Source organism: Stegodyphus dumicola, chromosome 2 (genome assembly GCF_044657685.1).
Source record: "Stegodyphus dumicola isolate Sdum_Otavi_A_Nest chromosome 2, ASM4465768v1".
In the NCBI taxonomy this organism is placed as follows: domain Eukaryota; kingdom Metazoa; phylum Arthropoda; class Arachnida; order Araneae; family Eresidae; genus Stegodyphus; species Stegodyphus dumicola.
This window is the reverse complement of record NC_140769.1, coordinates 104,856,801-104,880,828: the sequence shown is the minus strand read 5'-3', so window position 1 is coordinate 104,880,828 and position 24,028 is coordinate 104,856,801. Positions and strand designations below refer to the sequence as shown.

The window sequence follows — 24,028 nt, the reverse complement described above, 5'->3', positions numbered from 1 at the left end:
TCCCACTTTATTGACTATGACGTGTCGGGAGGCAGAAATGTAAGAACATTAGTGACACCACGCACTACCCATATTAAATTCGAGATTAAAACTCTCTGAGTTAATGGTTATACGTGCATTTGTTAAAGAGAAAGGATAACTATTCAGTGAAAAGGGATAACTCCGCTTATTAATGAGAAACATGAATTTGGACTATGTATTTATAGATTAAAAGCATATATATATTGAATAATGAGTAGTCACATTTGTAGATATTTAAGGGTATAAACGTTTTCAAAATTACTTAAAATCAAACCGCAACTCCTAGAAACTGCTAGAAACATATGTACTGGTTTTATTATAACAAGCAGCACGTGAAAATATGAAAATCAAATACGATATATGACACCTTGCAAAACATCGCACACGGTTGAAATATAGGGTACCGAGTACTAACACGTATACCTTTCATGTGACTATAATCCTTGTATACCTCTTGTGTTTTTCACTAGAAGTTATAGAAGATTTTCGTGATTAAGATTTCATTTAAGTTAGAATTGTGTGAAAACTATATATGCTCTTGCTTTGATTCAGAACACGTATCTTCCACTGAGGTATGTTGCAAGTAAAACACATGATTTTAATACAACTTTTAAAAGCAGATGAGGAAAATTTGAAAGGAATTTTGGAGATAAAAGTCAGCTATAAGAAATTTGGGAAGTTAAAGTAAATATGGGAAAAGAAAATATTTCGCGATTATGAAGAGAAACTAAAGTGTAATGTTTTGAGCGCCACGTCTGCAGTGAAATAAAATATCGATCATTTATTGAACCTTTTCTACCCAACGCCTGAAATTTACAGAAATTCGAAACTTGTACATCTGGTCATATAATTTAATATACTACTTTTTTAAATAACAACCTTTTTTAAATGTTTCGAAGTTAAAGCAATTTTTGCTGATTGCAGTTGTAAGGCAATAAACATTTTAAATTAGCATGAATATCACATCAAAGAGCACAAGCACAATTGTTTTCATTAAAATATTTTTACTAGTACTCACACTGCTTTCGATTATTCTATACGGAATATGGATGATTTTGAGAAATTTGATAGCTACATCGTGACCATTTTTTTAAATTTAAGTATATGACAATAGAAAACAACCTGACCAACAATGCCATTGATTACATAAACCCAATGTCTATGTATAAAAACGTTATAAGGTATTCACCGACAAGTACGTTGTTGTGTTGTGACTTATCTCACTTGTCTGACAATAGCATCAGAGCAAGCCCACGAAATTCATCGTGGCAAGGAGAGCAAGATTGCGCCTGTCGTTGGCAAGAACCTTGAGCACCATACAGGTGACTTCGCTCAGTTCTGCTCATAGTTTTCATGGAGAGCACGCGGAGTAGAGGCCGGGGGTCTCCTACCCCCTCTTTCTCTACCAATAAGCTCTCAAGAGGACTTTCCGCTCCCCATATATTTAGTGTGACCCATGCCGCAAAGATACTATACTTTTACAAACATCCATGCCTTCCTTGGGATTCAAACTCGGGCCTTTCGGTGTTGCAGTAGGTTCCCCTAACCACTATACCGTCTGGGCGGCTCGACGAGTATTAAGCAAGCAATAAAAATGCATAGTTATGAACGGCAAAGAATACATTGTCCTCGAATAGGCAGAATATGTTACATTTGCTTCTTCAGTTTGTGTCGTTCTTTATTATAAAGGCTTTGCATTTTTTTGGCAGCTAAGATCGTGACTATTTTTTAAGTTTATCACAACAGCAAACAAGCTGACCACCGATGATTACAGATTAAATAAACACAATGCTTGTACAAAAATGCTTTTAGATATTCATCGACATGTATTAAACAAGCTAAAAAATATTTTTATGAACGTCAAAAGGCACATTGCCTTCGGGAGAAACTGAAACTTATCACACGATATGCCAGTGTATATAAGTGCTATATGGTGTACGCTCTATGTGCTTGTAAGAAGCTGGTTCATGGTTAGCCACAATTTAAGATCTGAACAAGGTCGTTAAGGACTTTCATTGCGAGTACTTAAATTCTGACAGGGAAAGATGCAAAGATTTATTTATATTTATCGATTTATTTATATTTATCGAACCAGTTATTTTATGTTAAATAGCTCACAGAATGCAAATTTTAGTTTGCGAGTATTCAAATGAGGTAGAAAGAGATAGTATTTAAAGAAAGGTACTAGATTGTAAAACCAGAGCGTGTTCTGCTTGCTTCAGTTTGTGCTTCCAAAGAAGGTGAGATTCTACGAACTTAAGAAAATACGTCGCACATCTTCGCAATATCAGCATCTCAGAAGAAAATTCTGGTATATTTCATCAATAACTGGAATATCTAGAAAGTTTTACGACCAGTTATTTAGTAAATTCCAACAAACATACCAAACGATCATTGAAGCATTCATTGTTATAAGACCTGAATTTGCTTCTCCTAAAATATCGTCTGATTAACGGTCAGAAATTTCTGCTTAGATAATCGTTTATTTTGATCCAGTGAGCATGTGCTGTCACAGATTCAAAATCTCAGCAACGAATGCCAGTAAAGATTTGCTGTAAAGTGGGAATTTGTCTTAATTCTTTTAAACAAACTGTGATTAGATTGGCTTTCGTATGATCTTGAGACAAAACTGCAAATTAAAGAAAGTTACACAGAAACTTCGGTTCTAGAAAACTCGAGTAAAGGCTATGGTAATTACTTTTCTAATTGCTTATGGATAAGACACAAGTAATTACTTTTCTAATTGCTTAAGGAATAAAAAGGCGAACATCACATTTTATAAAAACAAAATGATTACACTTCCGAAGAGAATACAACGCGTTAGGCCTGAAAAAGATCAATAAATTAATTTGTTTCTGCTGCATAGCAAATTTACAGTTACACAATTCCCTTTTCTTTAAGCAGTTTTGAGCAAAGAAAAGGATCACACTTCTCAATCTCACTCCTTATTCACCAGTGTGATACCTGCAGAGTGTTTTCTCTTGCCGAAAGTTAAGTCTCATATCAAAGGTTAATATTTAAGTAGCGTTGAAGAGAATCTGAAAAGTATAATCATACATTTAAACAGAACTCCAAAAGATGAGTTCTACGAACGAAGAAATATAGCTATAAGAACGTGCTAGGTGCTGTATAGACTAACAAGGATTGTACATATAATTGAAGGATAAGAATGTCATTTTCTTCAACTTCTGCTTTTGTACGAATTTATTCCTAAAACATCGTACGCAGTTTTAAACAACAGTACATCTTTAACTAGTTTCATCAAAGCACATTATAACTCATCAAAATCTCAAGTTTCTCAAAACAAATTACTTGTTTTATATTCTGATTAAGAGTTTAAGATATCTCCGTCTTCATTTTAGTATCGTTAAACGTACTAATTAACCAAAGTTCTAAGACAACATAATTGCACTTAAAGAGGACAACACTTACTTTTATTTAAATGCAAATTAGAGCGAGCGGCTCTTAAATTTTATGCGATCTCAGAGAAGTATTTATTAGATTTTATTTTTGTTTTTTTCTTAATTTTTCACTTTCTTTTTTGAGCTAGAAAGGGGAAAGGAGAATGAAGTAATGGCGTACGACCTAATTTCCGAGAAACATTTAAAGGACATCTTCGATTTTACTAATAAGAGAACATTTTTTTTTTAAATTTTAGATATTTTTTACATTTCAGTCAATAAGTAATTTGAAATGTTAGATTCCTTTCCTTTTAGTACCGAATATTTGATACATAGAAGAGAAATACCTACGAGAAAACAATTCAATATAGATCGATTTAGTGACCTGAATCTTGTTGAAATTCCCGTGATGCATAGGCACTGTTGAAATTTATTCGGGAACGAAAAGATTTTCTCCAATATTCAGGAAAAGAAAAATACCCAGTATTTAATCTAATATTCTAAAATCAATGAAACGTGCATGTCGATAATCATATGATTTGTTTCAGCTGTTCTTGTTGAAAGTTACAGTGATATTACAGTGCTTTAATTAGTTTATCGATTTGAAACTGCTTGAATTAAAGTGCGAGAAGATTATGCTGACACTTTTACAGATAAATTATTCATTTCGAAACACATCACAGTACTTAATTAACATTGACACACTTTTATGAATCTGGAAGGCTGAAGAATTAATTAACTAAATGAAGACATATTTTGCGATAAGTTTAGCTACCCCAAATAATCGTTACCAGCAATACCGCAATAATCGAGCGGAAAAAAAATAATTAGTGGTAAAAGATTTATTAATTTCACCTTTTGGTAGAAAACAAATGTTCTTTAAAGTTTTTTGCATACATGATGAACTTTTTTCTCCTTCATTTTGAATATTTGTTTTGGTGAATGTACAAAAAAGGAACGGCTGTCATCGTGGAGGATTTCTAAGGGTAATCATCTTACTCTTTTTTTTTTTTTCTTTTTGTAAACGATACAAAAGTTCTATACTTTTGTGCCATTTACATTACCTTTGTATCATTATATCATTTTCTAGTTTTCTAATAGATTATGACTAAGCTCGTAATTACTATCTACTTTAGGAGAGATGCCTTAGGAAACTATTCTTCTTCAACTTAACACGAAGAAAACAATGAAACAATCAAACAGCCAGCCCATTTGTCGGAATCGCTGCTTAGTTGAATTATTGGTATTATAAAATCTTATCCCTCCAGCTGAATTCGAACCAAAGAGTTCTGCAGAATAATTTTTACTTTTGAAGAGATAAAGCAGTAATTTTGAACGGCTTCTACTCTCACGGTTTAGGTTAAATTTGAAGCTTCTATTTTCATAATTTTTCTTAAAAGGACAAAACCATAATTTAATATTGCTATTTTAAATTCCTGATCATATAAAATTATGAGGACGAAAAGACAAAAGAGCAAATATTATTAACCCAAAGGGCGTTAATTAATTTCGTTTTGGCATTTTGTGGCGTTTCATGTTTCAAATTGTTGTCACTAAATATTAGAACTCTGCATTATATTTAAGGAAATTAAATAATGAAGAATCTGTATGAACAGACACATATTTCTCGCACTGCGAAAAACAACTTTACTAGAGTTATTTTACATCAAATTCCGAATAACGTAGTCGTCCACTCGAATATGTGCATCTGGACTACCAGATTTGTAAAACATTAAAAATTTTTTTGATTAACAAATTCAACAATTTCAAAGCGAGCAATGGCAACACTGAACAAAACAAAAACAAAAACAAAAAAATTATCTTCAGCGCGCGAGACTGTGTATCGGAAATTCTAAGGATATGCTCTTTTAAAGTATTTTGTGATATTGTTGTTGAACTGAATTTCATGGTTTAAGTGCAGAGGACATAACATTTAATAAATAAAGTTAACACACAAAACGTTAAACAAACTCCCCTTTGGGCGTAATATAAAATTTAAAAGTTTTCAGATTTTTTTATTCATTTTTTATTTGAATTCATATAAAAATTGCAACTGAATTTGTCATTTTTAAAATTTAATAATTAATTAATAAAATTTAATTAATAATTTTTAAATTTTAAATTTCTCGCAGGAGAAAAAGGGATTAATTTTGTTTTAATTCTAAACCATCTTAACCAAGACAATGCTGCAGTCTTACCGTGAAGTGATCAGAGAAACCGACTAAATAAATAGCACACAAATGGAGATTTTTATTGAATTCAATAAATCCGGTAACATAAATTTATTCATTACTCAACTCAGAAAATAAAATGGTCAAAGACAGGCAATATAAATGGGACTAAACGAGATTTTCCGGATTTTCAATTTCCAACCAGTTTCAAGACAGCAAGGCTGTTTATAAAGAGGCTGATTGTGAATTAAATACTGAAAATAGTATCTTGTTTAAGGCAAAAGAAATTGAGAATTGTTGTATTGCTTTTAATCGCAGAAAATAATCCAGTTTTGATGGGATTGTTAAAGAAATGATTGAAATGATATTCAGAGCTAATATTAAATTGATTAGAAACTCAAAGAATTACAAAAGAGACGATTTTGTTAAAACACCAAATCAATATTATTTTACAAAGAAGTAAAAGGATAGGAAGGCTCCAGAATCCTATAGACCAGTGGTGTCCAACCAGTTTTGCATTAAAGGTTACTTTTAAATTTCTGAAGTGCCTCGTGGGCACACGATGCTTTTTATTTCATGAAAATAAAAAATAAGATTTTGCTGGATGATTCTGTGTTTCCAAATAATAAAGAAAATTAATACGAACCAACAAAAAATTGAAGAAAATCCACTAATAAAACGCAACAGTAGCGTAAGTTCGAACTAATTTTATTTCAAATTAGAAAAAACAAAACAAAATAACAACAAAAAATTAAACATAAACAAAAAAGTTTTAAAAACTTCTGAAAGTTTTCAGATTTTATGTTACGCCCAAACGGGCGTTTTTAACATTTTGTGCGTAACCTTTATTTATTAAATATCAGTTTCTTCGCCCTTAAACCATAAAATTCAGTTCAACAGCAACACCACAAAATAATTAAAAAAGAGCATATCTTTAGAATTTCCGATACACAGTCTCGCGCGCTGGAGATAAAAATGTTTTTCGTTTCCTTACCATTGCTCGCTTTGAAATCGCTGCGTTTGTTAATCGAAAATAAATGATAAAACAAATTCTAAATTCGGGTTTCCATATTCCATATTCGAGTGGAAGACTGCGTTATTCAAATTTTGATGTATCTATGCACCGTTGTGTTTTCATAATATGAGAAACATACATACATTCATGCAGATTCTTCGTTATTTAATTTCTTTAAATATAATGCAGGTATCTAACATTTGGTGGGAACAATTTGAAAAGTGAAACGCCGTTTTATAGTGGAGGACGCAAAATGCCAAAACGAAATTAATAACTTTTCAGAGAAAATTGCCCTTTTGCGCTAACTAAACTAATAAACTAATTACTAATACAAGAAAATGCAACTGTTAAATTGTTAAGTTGTCAGATATCTCATTAAACGAGTATTGCATTTAGTCAGTAAGTTTGCTATTAATGAGATATTAATATTCTCTGACAACTCATTAAAATTTGGCGTATACTCTGATGCACGGCATGCCAGCTCTGTGTTGTTTTCACAGACTGTAGAGCCACCATACGTTTGCTTGAGCTTTTTATTACTTTAATTTGTGAAGAAGCTTTCTCACAGAAGTATGTTGACCCCAAAAATGTTTCACTGTAAGTGCACACCTAAGCATGTTTTTGTATTTATTAGGGTCCATTAGTTTATCAACTTCATCACTTTTATTTTTTATGCTATTAAGTGTTATATCAGTACAAAGTGTAATTTCTAAAACAGCTTCCGATTTGTTAATAAAACAAAAATTTTTTATTGACGAAATCACTTCTGTTATGTCTAATCCAAGAAACCAAGAAATTTTGCGAACAATAAAATTAGCTTCCCAGAAAAAATACTTTGGAATTGTCTTTTTAATAAGTAACAGAAGTTTTTCAACATATTTAGATGATTTATACTCAGTGTAAATTCTGGTCTAGATTCAGAGTAAATGACGAAACATGTTAATAGTCTTTCTCCATGAAGTTGTTCTTCCACAAACCTTAGCCAGGAAAGCAGATATCAAGCTCATCATTTCCGATACTTGGTTTCTTTTTCTTGTAGTGTGGTATGTAAGTCATTGGGCTTTGCAGTGCCCCTCCTTGTCGTCCAAATTTTCGTCATAGTTGCCTCCGGATATGACAAAAGTTTTAATCTCAAACAGCGTTCCAGCAAATCTTATTAAAACATTTCTTGAACTCAGCCATCTTACGTCTGATATTGAGCTTTTTAGCGGCCAGATTGTTTTGATAAATCGTATGAATTATGTTTGAAAAATATTTCATCCTGCTTATAGAGCCAATAAACTCAGTATCATTTCTGAATGTAATTGGCGCAACATCGACCGTGATTGCGACGAGTTTTTTTATTGGTACGTTTTTCTCAGTTATATACTTTTTTTACTGCGTCATATATGTCTTGCCATCGAGAGTATTTTATATGATCAACAGAACTTATTTCACGGAAACGTCAGGAAACACAATTCTCGTGAATATCAAGAGTTGCGGAGAGTCAGGAAAAGTCAGTAAGTTCATAAAACTGCACGGAAAATTGCGCACATTTTTACAGATCAGTTCTTATCTGTACGTAGATTTCGTTCGCGATATCATCCACTCGTCGTGCCACCGTGTTTCGTGACAGAGGCGCATTTTTTATAGATGAGACTATTTAGAGTCATTTTTGTTTTTAAATTCGGAAATAAAGATCCTGACATTGCCAGCATAGCTACCTGCAAAATGGCACCGTATAAATATACCTCATTAAGTGATGCAAATATTTATCTTACTGTAAAGGATGTTTCTATATAATTTTTTGCTTCAGTTTCAGGGTAAAAACAATGCCGTGTTGAGGTTTTAGAGAAGATTTCATTGCTTGAACTTTGTCTATATAACACGCGAGTAGGTGAACAAAAATGCAACGCCCCTGTATGTGTCGTGTAATTGTATATTTATATAGTTGTTTTTTTTTTGTTTTTTTTTACATTAGAATTAGATTAAAGGTTTTGAGTCATCGCTATATTTTAATTGTGGCTTGCGAGTGCCTAAAGATAGGGTTGCCAAGCGCCGGTGAGCCAACGGTTGAAAACCACTGCTATTGACCAACATATATAATACCCGTCCATATTCGACTACACATTTATACTAGACGATATTTAATTAGCTGGTGTTGGAATTTGCATTCCTCCGTTTGCGGCTGCGCTGAGTATTACGTATTTCCACCGTCATTCTGACTAGAGGGCGCTGCGTTCGTCCTAATAGTCAGTGGCAGGCAGGATACTAAAGGTGTAAGACGTGGAAGGCAGAGATGCCTAATAATATATCTAATTGATTGAAATTTTCGTATATTTTCTTGTAAATAAATGTTGTTATTGTTAACAAAACCTCTTATTATCTCTTGGATGCACCTTTAGTCTCACAGAACCATTAGATGCAAAATTGGTGCATCTTGTCCGCGAATGTGGAGTACCGGAAGTAATTAGTCATCATTACTGGATTATATTTCTGAGAAGTTTGGATACTTTACGTACGCTTTTGGATACGTAACATTGCATACTGGACTGTGGAGGTAAGACCTTTTGAACTCACAAATTCGGAGTTAATATGGATAAGCTTTCGAAAATAATTGAAAAAAGAAGTAACGTTCGCGCTAGTGTTACTAAACTAGTTAAAAGAGTGCAGAAGCTTGATGAAGCCGTCGAAGACGTAAGTTCATTATCAGAACTACTGGAACTATTAGAAACGAAAGAGCAGATCTTGAAAAGCCATGATTTAGAGGTGGAAGCACTCATAGACGATCCGGAAAGAGTTGCGGAGAGTCAGGAAAAGTCAGTAAATTCATAAAACTGCACGGAAAATTGCGCACATTTTTACAGATCAGTTCTTATCTGTACGTAGATTTCGTTCGCGATATGTAAGGTGAATTAAAAGCTTCGGAAGAATACGAGGACAAAATATTGTTAGCTAAGATTAAACTAAAAAGCAAAATTAAAGAATTAGCAGCAGAAAATGTTCAGCGAACTTCTTCAGTTCTTAACACATCTAGTGTTTCGGAAAACACTGTTACGGCTTTAAAATTACCAAAGTTAGAAATTTCGCGATTCTCTGGTGATTCTGGCAAATTTATGGAATTACACTTTTGATAGCGCAATCGGTTCAAACAATTCACTTACGAAAATTGAAAAATTCCAATATTTAAAATCTCTTCTTTCTGGTCCTGCATATAACGTTGTTGCGGGTTTTGAATTAAATGAGAAAAACTATGACTCATGTCTTGAGCTTTTGAAACAAAGATATGGTAGAACTGATTCTATTATAAATTCTTACATGACTAAATTATTAAGCTTAGAACCCGTGAGAAGTTCGTCTAATGTTAAGGGTTTGCGTAAATTATACGATGAAATAGAAGTTAATATTAGAAATTTGCGTTCATTAAATGTAATGGAGGGTTCATATGGGCATTTATTGAATCCAATATTATTGAAGTTGCTACCACAAGATTTGGTGTTAGATTTTCACCGAAAGCGAAACAGGGAAGTGAATTGTGAGGTTTCGGAAATTATTACGTTTTTGAGGAATGAAGTCGAATCTAGGGAAATTGTCGAAACTGTGATGAGCCCCCTAAAAGGTTACGAAACAAAACGATCCTTTTCCCAAAATTATCAAAGTGGTCAAACTTATCAGAAAAACTATTCAAAGCCTAAAAATATATCAACCGCTTCAGCGTTAAATACACAAATAAAAAATGTTTGTTTATTCTGTGACGGTCATCACGATTCCGTAAGTTGTAAAAAATTGGATGTAGAACAAAAAATAAATAAGCTTAGGACTGAAGCTAGATGCTGGTGTTGTTTCCAGAAATATCACGTTTCTCGCGTATGCAGGGAAAAAATATCGTGTAAAAATTGTTTAAGCAATTTTCATCATGAGTCAGTGTGTAGAAAAATTAAACCCGTTAATGTTACTTTGAAAGGTTGTGAGAAGCAAGTGGAAAGCGAAACTGTTTTGAATGACTCACAATCTAAATCTAATAAAAGCGCCGAGAATATTTCTGTGTCTCATAGTAATATATGTACCAAAAATAAGCCATTTTTACAAACATGTACAGTTTTAGCTTGTTCGGATAAAAATTCAGTCTTAACTAATGTTATTTTAGACAATGGTAGTCATCGAAGTTTTATTTCATCTCGATTATTTAAAGAATTAAAATTAAAGCCAATACGCTACGAAAGAATAGCTATTTTTGCTTTCGGAGACAAAATAGCACGTGAAAGGGAATACGGTATCGTTTCATTGACGTTGCGCAATAGGGATCAAAGTTCGAAATCGTACGAGTTAGAAGCTGTCATAACGGAATATATATCTAATTTGTCCTTGAAAATTCCTAATGTATCTATTCGCAATGCGTTGAAGGAAAGAGGTTTACTTTTGGCTGATTCATTTTCTGGCGACTGTCAGATGGAAATACTTATCGGATGTGATTCATTTTGGGATATTGTTTATGACGAGAGAGTAAAGTTAAATGAAAACATTACTGCGATAAATTCTTGTTTCGATTGGTTACTAGCGGGAGTGGAAGGAAGTAATAAATTAACTAATAATTATGAAAATGTATGTTTAGTCATGGACTCTTCTTCAATTTTGTGCGATTTGAAAAAATTTTGGGAAATAGAAGAATTTCAGTCAGACAAACAAAACTTTTCTGAATGGGACAAGCAATTGATTGAAAAATTTGAAAATTCTTTGGAATTTAATGGGGAAAGGTACGTTTGTAGATTGATGTGGAAGGAAAACTTGGGACCTGCAGTTGGGTTGAATTCTAATTATGAGGTTGCGAAAAAGCGTTTTGATTCCTTAAAGCACAAACTAAATAAAAATCAAGAAATTTATGACCAGTATAAACAAATTATATCGGATCAGTTAGAATGTCAGATTGTGGGAAAATGTGTTAATGAAGATAAAAATTTAGGATATTATATGCCCCACAGAGCGGTAATTAGGGATGACAAGGAAACAACTCGAGTTAGAATTGTTTATGACTGTAGCAGTAAAGCTAATGAAAATAATAAATCTCTTAATGAGTCTCTAGAATCAGGAGTAAATCTTTATGCAAATTTATTGGACATAATTCTTAAATTCCGAGAATATCAAGTTGCATTTTGCGGAGATTTAGAGAAAGCTTTTCTTATGATAGAGATTGCGGAGGAAGATAGAAAATACCTTAAATTTTTGTGGTTTCCCGAAGAGGTAGGCGATTCAACCGAAACTCTCCATTTAAATCGTCTCCCATTTGGTTTAACTACTTCGCCATTTTCCTTGGCTTGCGTTTTGAAATTTCACATTAAGAAATTTAAGGAACATCATCCAAAATGTTATGACATGTTAAATTCTTTTCTTTATGTTGATGATCTCTGCTATGGAGCCAATACCGTTCAAGATGCTTATCATTTAACTTCTACGGCAATAGAGATATTAAAAGCAGCGGGATTTCAATTGAGGAAATTAAAAACTAATTGTCCGGAATTGTATAAACTTTGGAATGAAAACGGATATGAGGAAAATACTGACCTCGGGCAAGGAACAGGTTTCTTGGGATTGAAGTGGGATCCGAATGAGGATAAAATTAAATTAGATTTAAGAGATGTTAGGGATTCCATTGATGCTAGAATCACCAAGCGTCACGTTTTGAGAGTTATTTCAAAGATATTTGATCCATGTGGACTGATCAGTCCCTTTGTAATCACTGTGAAAATTCTTCTGCAAGAGATGTGGGAACGTGTTTTACAATGGGATGAAGATTTGCCAAGTGACCTACAAAATAAATGGAGAACCTGGTGTTCTGAACTTTGTGAACTTGAATCAGTATCTATTGAAAGAAGGTTTTTTGAAAGTGTAGAAATAAGTGAAGTTTCTCTTCATGTGTTTTGTGACGCCAGTCCCAAGGCATATGGGGCTGTTGCGTTCCTAAGGTACGTGAATTACAATGGCCAAATCAAAGTGAGCTTTATAATGTCAAAAAGTAAAGTTGCTCCTTTAAAAACTTTGACTCTTGCAAGATTAGAGTTAATGGCAGCTCTCCTCGCTGCACGTTTAGGAAATTATTTACAAGGTCTATTTCCTAATTTCGCGAAACAAATTTTCTTTTGGAGCGACTCTCAAATCGTCCTTCATTGGTTGAAAGGATCTTCTAAACAATGGAAACCATTTGTCGCCAACAGAGTAGCTCAAGTGCAGTCGCTGACTCTACCAGAGTGTTGGAACCATTGCAGTGGCTCCGACAATCCCGCAGACCTTACTAGAGGAGAATCGGCTAGGAGGATTCTTACAAGTTCTCTGTGGTGGTCAGGCCCTGTTTGGTTGTCTAAACCACTTCACTCGTGGTCTCTTCAAGAATCGCTACATGATTTTAATGACATCTGCGATGAACGCGTTATAGTGAAAGAGCGACGGACTGCACTGGTTAATTCCATGGTAACCAGTTCAGCTAATGGAAACTTACCTATGTCGTCGTTACTGGATGTTAATGACTTCAGCGAATTAAGTAGATTACTGCGTGTTACTGCTTGGATTAAAAGGTTTGTGCACAATTCTAAACCTAATTCTACAAAATTAAATGGACCTATATGTGCTCCAGAACTCGAGCAAGCTTTGCGTTTTTGGATCAAAGCTACTCAATTCAAACATTATAGTACAGAAGTTACCCAACTTCTTTCTAAAGGAACTATCGATAAGAGTTCACGCATATTTAATTTGAATCCTGAACTTGATGATAATAACTTACTTTGTTTAAAGGGACGTTTACAGTTTTCATGTAACGATATGCGAGCTAAACATCCTTGGCTTCTTCCATCTAATGATAAATTTGTTGAACTACTTATCTGTGATTCTCATACTAAAATGTGCCATTTAGGTGTCGATGTAACTTTAACACATTTACGAGAACAATTCTGGATTGTTAAAGGTCGTCAATTTGTGAAAAAAGTGTTAAATAACTGTCTGATTTGTAGACGATTCAGAGTGAAATCTGGAATGCAGGTGGTTGCCCCTTTACCGCCTGATAGAATTCAAGAGCATCCACCATTTGATGTATGCGGTGTGGATTTTGCCGGACCATTTTTTGTTCGTGATTTTAATTCTAAGTGTTATTTACTTATATTCAGCTGTGCAGTGACAAGAGCTATCCACTTAGAAGTAGTTCTTAACATAAGTGCTGATTCCTTTTTGTTAGGATTCCGACGATTTGTTTCTCGTCGAGGATTATGTTCCACTATATATTCTGATAACGCCAAAGTTTTTAAAAAAGCAAATAGTGAATTGAAAAAATGGTGGAATCTGATAGATAATGATCAAGTTAAAAATTTGTTTGCTTCTAAAGGTATAGTTTGGAATTTTATAGTTGAAAGAAGTCCATGGTGGGGAGGTTTCTGGGAGAGACAGATACGAACGGTTAAAACCTGCTTAAAGAAAATTGTTGGACGATCCTCTCTCTCTTTGAAGGAATTGGAAACTGTTTTTTCGGAAATTGAAGCTCTGGTTAATTCCAGGCCTATCACGCATCTGTACAACGAACCCTCAGAACCCTCTCCACTCACCCCATCTCATTTTCTTATTGGTAAAAGATTGGTGTCTTTACCTGTAGTAAAACATAAAAAGGAAAATTTAAATGTTAATAAGAATTCTTTGGTAAAGAAATATAGATATCAGCAAACACTTTTGAATCACTTCTGGAACAGGTGGAGAAAGGAATATTTACTTAATCTAAGATCAGCTTATATTTCTCCACAACCAGGTAAAATAGTTTCATTTAAAGTGAATGATATTGTTTTGATTAATGATGAGCGTTATCCCAGAAATATGTAGATGATGGGAAAAGTTTTAGAGCTATATCCAGGAAGAGATGGAAAAGTTCGTTCTCTTCTTATTCAGACTCCTAAAGGACAAATAAGGCGCTCAGTGCAACTTGTGTATAATTTGGAAATTAATCCTTAATTATGTTTGTTTAATTGAGTTGCAACCTGTTAATGTTCTATCTGTGTATTAATGATAGTTTAATTGTGCTTATATTTTAATGCTTGATATTTGAAAATTTTTTCTTTGAAAGTTAAAAGTGTAATTTGTTTTTGTATGTTAAGTCACTGAATAATTTTGAAGCTTTGTATTTGATATAATATGCTACTTATATTTTTATTCTTGTAATTTTAAATGGTTCCTGAATGTAAATTTAGTTAATTCAATGATAAGTGAACTCAAGTGAGTTCAGGTGGGGAGTATTACGTATTTCCACCGTCATTCTGACTAGAGGGCGCTGCGTTCGTCCTAATAGTCAGTGGCAGGCAGGATACTAAAGGTGTAAGACGTGGAAGGCAGAGATGCCTAATAATATATCTAATTGATTGAAATTTTCGTATATTTTCTTGTAAATAAATGTTGTTATTGTTAACAAAACCTCTTATTATCTCTTGGATGCACCTTTAGTCTCACAGAACCATTAGATGCAAAACTGAGAAAAAATGTGAACTATATAACTGCGCAGTAGAACCCTCCCGAGAGAGAGAAAGTGTGTCGTGTCGACTGTGTGTCCTTCCGGTTCTGCCGAAGACTGTGTGTCCTCCTTGATATGCCTATCCGGTGTGTTTGTCGACGTTTCCAGTAGCCGTGATTCTCTCGAACGTGGTGCGGCAATGTGATGCATGAAGTCCAGACATGGAAATGTCGCAGTGGAAGACTACATTGTAATAGGAGTGGTGCATGGAGTCCAGACATGGAGATGTCACAGTGGAAGACTGCATTGTAATAGGAGTGGTGCATGGAGTCCAGACATAGAAATGTTGTAGTGGAAGACTACATTGTAATAGGAATCTAGCCCAAATATTCCGGTTAATTTTACGAAATCTCCAAGTACTTGCCTGTCTAACTGAAGAGTTAAGAGACTCATGTTGTACCAGTCAAATACATTCGTATGTTATCCATCGTATGATTTCACTAACGTGTCATAGGTTCATGATAGGTCACATGATAGGTTCATCTATTTTGTTAAACTCGGGGAAAGTCACCATTAAATGTTATGTTTTCAACTTAGTGCAAATTGTACTCCTTTAGAAAGTGAATCTTGGTTCTACCCGTACTACTGCATTTAATTCTCAAGGCCTTTTACATAACAAAAATTTCAAAAACAACAGCTGGAAATTTTATCTTAAATAAGAAGCTCTTGAGATCTTTCAAATATTTATTTACTTATAAACGTTTGGATTGAAACTGTTATTATTATTTCTTTGCAACAATGAGCAGTTATATTAGTTACCGTCTATCATTATATTTTTACAGTTTTAACTAAGCTGCTACCTCCGTTTGCTTGATTTCTTTGTTTATTTGTGTCAAACTACTGTATTATTTTTTGCTACTTTATTAGCAAGCAGAACATCTTAAAATTTTACATATAAATGTGTTTGCACAGTCATTGAATACAATATGCATCAGTGATATTTTTGAAAATTGGGCTTTTTAAAAATGGTTTTTATTTGCTATTTCTTTGAATGTTCCGCAATATAGGTGTTTTTTGCACCACCAAATAAATCAAAAATTAATTTTTGAAGTCATATTTTTAAGGAATATATAACATAAACTAATGAACTTTGTCTATTTTTCATAAAACAGATAATTTTAGCCATCAGGTGACTGCTAACAATTATAGATTTTTAAGTTAAGTGATTTAAGTTGTCAGTATGAGCAAATCTACGATTTTAAGCGATTATGATATCATACTTTTAAATCAAAGATAAATTTATATAATTTGATTCTAACATTACTCACTACCAAAGAGATCGGAAAATCTTGAAAGAAATATAATGCCACGTAATTCTTTACTGTACCAATTAGAAGGATATGAGGATATGATTTTCCTTCTTTGTAATTCTTTCTTCCGATCTATGGCCTAAACATACAATGATCTTCACAATTTAAGGTCAGTATGATAGAAATAAAGTAATAATTTAAGGTCAGTATGACAGAAATAAAGTAATAAATAATACAGAATCAGGGTATTGACAGAAATAAAGCTTTAGTTATTGAATTAAATAAACTATTAGTTATTGAAAAGTTTGAAAACAATTGTTCCTCAAATGTTCTGGAATTGCACCCCAGTCCTCCGAAAGTACACTTTAAATATTTGAGACTATGAGGGAGCATTTGGCTTGCTGTAATTCGACGGCCTAAGGCATCCCCAAAATATTCAACCAGACTTTTAAAGCCTGCTGAGTAAGTTGGCCAATCCATTTGAGAGCTAGACTCAGTTTCGGAGTATTCTGACACCAGAGATGATTGATGCTGACGAGAATTGTCATTCATTAGGAAAATGTTTCAGTCAACAGCTGCCCTAAACAGCCTTACATGGGGTTCAAAGATCTCATTCAAATATTTGTGACCGATTACGGAACCTTAGTCAAAGATATGAAGCTAGATGTGGCCATTTGGGACGAAGATATCCCAAATCCAGCAACCACTTTCATTGAAAAGGAATAGTTCGCGAACAAAGCAGGCAAGTTGCGAGTTCGTCTTTCCTTCCATATCAAAATGCTTCTAGAAACACACAGCAGACTACAACTGGACTCGTCAGCAAACAGTATACGGTCCCTTTCCTCTTGACTCCACTGAACATGACAACGATACAAGTTAAACGAGTTCTTCATGAAGATGAGGTGGCAATGCCACAAACAGTCAGTATTTTCGCCATAAACTTCTTGAATATTTCATGCAGCAGTAGAATGGTTGATTTGATCTCGTGTGGCAGTCTGAAGGCTGAAACCAAATCTCTTTTATTCGTTTCAAGATTTCTTTGTGACAATAATGGCAGTAAACTGTCTTCAAATACAGTTGATACTCTTGATCGTCCTTGACCAGGCTGTCTATACTATTTGATTCGCAGCTCAGAAGGCGGTTCCAAGTTCTTTATCTGACATTCTGAGGGATTTTTCAAATTTTAGGCGACTTCCATTTGTGTGAGACAGAACCTTCTCGAATGTGCCGTTCCAAGAAACCCTCAGAATATTTCATTTCAAGAAAGGGCCATTAAATCACGAAACGCGGCACAACTTGCGTATAATGTCGAAGGCCAGCTCAGCATTACGATTTGACATCAAGGAGTACAATAATGTTTAGGCTAGTAGTAGCAGAATATTTAAGCGTCATTCGCTAGAGAAGGCAATGATTTCAAGCTGGCGAATTTTCGTTTAGAATCTAATATCTAACTTCTATCATTTAATTCTATTCATTGCTTCTAATCCTTTAATTTCATTCACTCCATTAAACTTTTCTAAATTGAGTAGAGAACCCTGAAAATTGAAAGAGAACTCAATTGAAGCGGAGCACAGTTTGGGAATCACTGGTCTGTAGCCTAATACACACTATATATATTACTACTGCATATGTAATTTAGTTTGTAATACATACAATATAGATATAATGCATACCGCATTCAATCGATAGTTTTGAAGAAACGCTTCGTCATTGAAATTAAAACAAAGTGATTCTAATGCATACGTTACGTATCCCCTGCTTACAAATAGTTTAGTTTTTATACTATTTTTGTTCCTTATAAAGGACTTTCTTTTATACTCACTTTGATTGCTCTAGTAAAATACCTCCTTTTTTTACGTACAAATAATATTTGTCGCAAGACAATAAAGCAAACTAATTTCCGAGTAAGAACATTATAATTGTTTTCAACCAGGAAATGAAATAGATTGAATCATTTTACACTTTTTATCCAGAAAATAAAATTAAAGCCAAGAACAATACTGTAAGTGAATTAATTAATCTTTCAGCATTTTATACTTTCCCAACCGAAACAAATATAGTACAAAGGAATAAAGTAACCTCCTGACATTTCAAATTTTTTGTGTGAATGTGGATTTTTTTCCTATATGTAGTTTAAAAAATTGTTTAGTTAAATAGGGCAGCGTAATACTATGTAATGTATTTTGAAAGTAGTTTGTTTTACCGTAGTTCGAACAAAAGAGAAATGTAGTTATGTATTCAGTTGCATTCCGACAATATCCAGTTACCGTTTTGACTGAAAAAACAATTTGCCAATTTCCATATATTCTCGAATTTGTAATTACAGTCAGCTGAGTTAAAGGTCAAACATGCTTTCAGAACGAAAGAATTTTAATACATTAATTCTTTCGAGCAACGGATTTTCAGAGGTGGCAATTTCAAGGTAAAATCTGATGCTTTAAATCAAATCTGTTCCAATTAATATTTTGTGTTTTTTGTTTGGGCTGGTACACGTTTTGAAGTTAAAGAGCACGTTTTTAACTTTTTCCTGACCTCTAAAGTTCCGTCTTAAAGAATAGCAAATTTTTCTATTTCTTGGAAAGAATGTTAGCAATAATTTAAATATTACATTTAACGCTGTAAGGTTTTTCTTAATTAACACGTTATTTATTGCGTTAAAATCTGTCCAGCTCTTCTACTCTTTTATTACACAACAGAATTTATAAATGAAATGACTTTTAAATAGGAGCGGGAAAATCTAAATTTTAAAGAGAGATGTTTGGCAACATAGAAATTTCGATTACTGCTTTCCTTGAGCTTTGCTGCTATTTGTTGATAAGTTTGTCTCCATTGAAAATTTAGTTAGTAGTCGTAGAACAGAAGATCCAGGTTCTTCGGTTTTCAATTTCAATTTTGACATGTAAATACTCTGAATTATTACTGCTCGTGAATTAAGAAAAGAAAATTAAGTTCGTAATTTTTTTAGTTGTGTATTATAAACACAAATTTATGTAAATCCTTCGATTGTTTTACATTCTTGTATTTGTTTTATTCTAATAACGCCAGATAAACATGGGACGAAATGTAGTATGGTTGTCTAGAAAATTAGAATATTTTTCAGATTGAGTCAAACTGAATATATTGTTACGAAATGTCCAAGCGCGGTAAGATAACTTCTCCGCAAAGCAGATTTAGGGTTGCCATAAAATGGCAAGGGAAAGCAGGGTTGCCACATTTGGCGAGAAATCGCCCATTTGGCGACAAACGTGGCGATATGCCATGGACGGATGGAGAACCTTCTGGAACGAATTCTTACCGGTTTAGCCCAGAATGTTCTCGAACACAAACCAAAAATTATTATATAAACCCTGTTGGTACGCGGAGAGGAGTGCGAGATAGTTAGTCTCGAGTTAGTTAGTTTTTGCGGAGTCGGATCGAGTTGACAGCCGGCCAACGGGTGCCGAATGGGTCGTCGAGTGCACCGAAAGAGTTTCGTAGTGTATCGCGGTTAGTGCATCGTCGAGAGAGCGTGTTGAGCTCCGGGAACGACTGAACGGAAGAGTCGGGAGCTGTGTTCTGTGTGTCGTCGAGTGCATCGCGAGTTGTAACGTGGAGAGTCTCGAGAGTACGTGGAGTTCCGAGAACGACCAAGCAGAGACGGGAGCTGTACTCTGGTGCTTTGCAGTGAAGCTGTTTTCACTGTTATAGCCTGATAGTGTGAAGGCTGTGTCGCTGATTGTGTCAGAGTGTGTATAGTAGTTCTTCGACGACTGTTAAACGTGATTTTTGAGCTGTCCTGATTAATATTGGCTAAATAAAGTGTGTTTCGATATTCCATCAAGTTCCGTCATCGTTATTCACTCCAAATCCACATGAACCCCGTACGAACGTGAAGGAAGAAAATAACGTAACAGCTGGTGTCAGAAAACAACGTAACAATATGTTTATAATCCATAACCTTAACTTTCATGCTATTAGTATTTTATAGTTAAATGGTAAGTTCAAAAGTCACGTCCTGCACGGCATCAGCGACGAGTTATTGGTAAAAGTATTAACTTAGTTGAAGGAAACGTCAGACACATTTAAATGTATCAATCAGATAAAATAAACAGTGAGATACCTAATCTAAACGTGCGCATCAGACACTGAGCTTTTAGGAAATCTTCCAACAGAAAACTTACTAAACTTTCGCTTTTTACTCAAAATGTGCCATATAATGTCTAATTAAAAGAAGAAATGAAGTATGTTAAAACAATTTAAAATTATATTATAGAGTTATTAGCTTATTTGAAGCAGGAGATATGAAAAATGAGCAATACTCTCGCTGGGACTCGAACATGGACCTCTCGAATACGCATACGTGGGAGACCCAATCGTCAAAACCTGGTGGTGATGAATTATTGTCCACCACCTTTTAGTTCAGCGTCACTGTGGATTCATTAAATTATTTTGAAGCAAAAGGTATGAAAAATATGCAGTGTCCTCGCCGGGACTCGAACCTGGATCTCTCGAATACGCGCCGAGTGTACTACCGTTATACTACAAAGGCATGCTGGAAGCAGAGAGAAAATACCTTATAACATGTTATTAGTTTAATACATTAAAAAGTAATATCAGAATATTTTTTATCACACGTGAACCTTAAGATAAAATCAGCGGTTGCTGACAATGACGAATGGTTAATCCAAACTGTCAAAGAGAAATTTAAATAAATTGAATGCAGTCATTCTCATTTTTCTTTTGTTTAAAATTTAGAAAACTTCTTTAAATTAGACTGCGGCAAATATTCGTTTAAATCTTAGTAAGGTAGTTTGTCTTTGGCGCTGATTTGTGTGCGTGTTTGTTCGTAGTGTCTTACGCGTTCTGTGATGTATCATTGCAAAAAAAAGAGCACTTGTAAGTTTGAAGAAACCTGCAGCCGACACTGCTGTTATGCTTTACCAAAGTTTAAAAGATGATGCATTGCTTAAATCACAAGAAAAATCGAATGATATTTCAAATTAAGTAATGGCCACACGCCAAATGAAGTTACTAGGACTTGGACATCTGTAGTTTATTAATGCAGATAAGGTGAAAGAAAATAGGCTGCTTGCTTTAGACAATACGCTTCGTGAAGACTTCAAGAACTATTTTTGTATTTCCAACAGTGGTCTTATAAGGTATTTCTCCCGCCTTCCTAGCGTGCCTTCGTGGTGTAGTGGTCATGCACGCCGGGCCGGTATTCTAGAGGTCCGTGGTTCGATTCCCGGCGAAGGCGATTGCTCATTTTTCATCTTTCCTGCTTCGAAAAAATACCTAATGTCTCTACAGGAAAAATGCGTCGATGCTAGTTGTGAATACTTTGAAGGAGACTAAGTGTAAAGGATAATACAGGGTGCGGCAGCGTTCATAGTAGGATATTAAAAGCACACCATAAGGCAGTAACTGTAATTTATTTATTACCTTCTTATGTCAATTAATAGTTAAAGGTATGCCATTTTTTAATATGTAAGCTATTGTCCATTGCGTGGTTTACTTTTTGAATATGATGCCTGTCAAATGATGCCCCCCTCCAGAACACATTCATCTAGGCGGCGTTGAAAGCTTGCCATAACTCGGCGTAACGTATTACCTGGGACATGGGCGACGGCAGTTCTGATGCGATCCTTAACCTCAGGAATGGTGGCACAACGTGTTCGGAAAACTTCTTGCTTCAGGTGGCTCCAAAGGGAAAAGTCTGCACATGAAAGATCAGGTGAGCGAGGCGGCCAGGCAATGTCAGCAAAACGGGAAATTACTCTACCTGGAAATGTTTGTTGCAATGGTCCGTCCATCTGGAACTTTCCCTTGACGTCCCAAGATTAAATCTTGCCGTAATAGACACTGGGGAGCAATAACAGAGTAGTTATTCTTGAAATAACTTTCAACACTAAAGGCACGATGCTGTGCACTCTACCGATCCATATCAGTGTCACACTCGAAATGGCAGCTCATTAGTACACGAATGCGGCACGAGCTGGCGCGCATTCACGCAGTATGTCATTGTACTACGCAAGTCAAATTACGCTATGAACGCTGCCGCACCCTGTATAATTTCTTAAATAATTCCAGTTATTTTTTGTTGCCTCCTGTAAGCAAAGTCTTATGCTTGTGTTAAGAATGAATATTAAGATGGTACTCACATCTCACCGGAAGCCATATTTGCCCTTTCTTTGACGACGACCCACAGCTGGTGGCAGATGTTGGTATAAGCGAATCCCATGACCAATGACGGGGCCACGAGGATCAGCAGTAGCATATAGAGTTCGTACGTACGCCATAACCAAGGTTGGAGCCAGTTGCGCACGCACCAGTAGGCTCGGTATCGCACTCCTACTTCAAGATGGATCTAGAAAAGTAAAGAAAAACATAAATCTTTTCCAATATTTTTTCCCTATTTAGCTATATTGCTTGGCATAAATTCTTCTAATTTTGTAACGTTTAGAAAAATTCATTTTTTTAGATGCAGATATTCTCTTTCTTCCCCCCTGTTGCAACTTATGATCTTTTTTCTTATTCTTATTATTTACATTTAATAACATCGATAAGTGAAATTTTGCTTACCTTTCTTAATAAATATCCACAGGAACGCTTGGAATTCCTTTTAATTTTTATCACACAGAAGCTTTATTTACAGCTATGTACAAGAATTGTATGCTTACATTAGAACATTCATCATGTTTTTTTGGTTGCCACTACATCTATCTCAAAAATCCGCAATGCAGTAAGAAAAATATAACAAGCTAAAAGTAAAAAACGCTGCGCCCTCTCGTGGCCAGCTACATAAACTGTAACATCCTCCCCCTCGATGAACTCTTGGTTCATCAAAGGATTGGATTCTGAAGTTATCTTAAACACTAAATGTTTTTAATGTTCTACAAGTTTAAATGTTCATAGATGCAGTGTTCGCAATTTAAGTTCATTGTATTAAGTTCAAAGAGTTCAAGTCATTTCTAATGGGTACAATAACTGCACAGGACGACGAAGATGAGTTCCATTAGCTAAACGGACAGTGCAAGCTCTTATTTTCCCATCTCGTCCTGGATGACACTCCTGTACAACTCCCATCTTCCATAATAATCTTGGTAATTTTTCTTCATGTACTAGAACTACAGAGCCTTTCAAAAGATCTGTTACGGCATTACCTCTCTGAATTTGTTTTACGTTTCTAATTTCAAGTAAGTATTCTCTTTTCTATCTTTTCCAAAACTCTTCTAATAACCTTAGCCGGTATTTATATCGCCTTGTTAAATTTTCTTTAGTTGAATCAGGTTCAAGAATTTTGCCAGATGGTAAGGATGTCAGTCTTCGTCCAACTAGAAAATGAGCTGGCGTCAGCGGTTCTGGTTCTCCAACTTCACTATAAACATACGTCAGTGGACGCGAATTCAATATCGCCTCAATTTCAATTAAAACTGTTTCCAGCTCTTCAAATTTAAGTGAAGCCTTCATAAGTATTTTCTTCAAACATGACTTGATAGATCTAATAAGCCTTTCCCAGAAACCGCCCCACCAAGCCGCCTTCTCGATATTGAATTTCCATTTAATACCTTTATTACCAAAATAATTTTGAACTTCTGTGTCCTTGATGGTATTCCATAGTTTTTGTAAATCCTTGTCTGCTCTTTTGAAGGTTTTTGCATTGTCTGAATATATTATTC

At 34.6% G+C, this 24,028-nt stretch overlaps 1 protein-coding gene across 2 annotated transcripts in view; it reads right to left on the bottom strand.

The window, feature by feature from the left end:
• The window catches only part of LOC118187546 (QRFP-like peptide receptor), a 696,437-nt gene that overhangs the window by 100,446 nt on the left and 571,963 nt on the right, over positions 1-24,028 (bottom strand). For both annotated transcript variants that reach the window (XM_085810979.1, XM_085810980.1), the window contains exon 7: positions 22,511-22,716. In XM_085810979.1, coding sequence (XP_085667105.1) covers positions 22,511-22,716 — 206 coding nt within the window. The remainder of the gene's footprint in view (positions 1-22,510; positions 22,717-24,028) is intronic.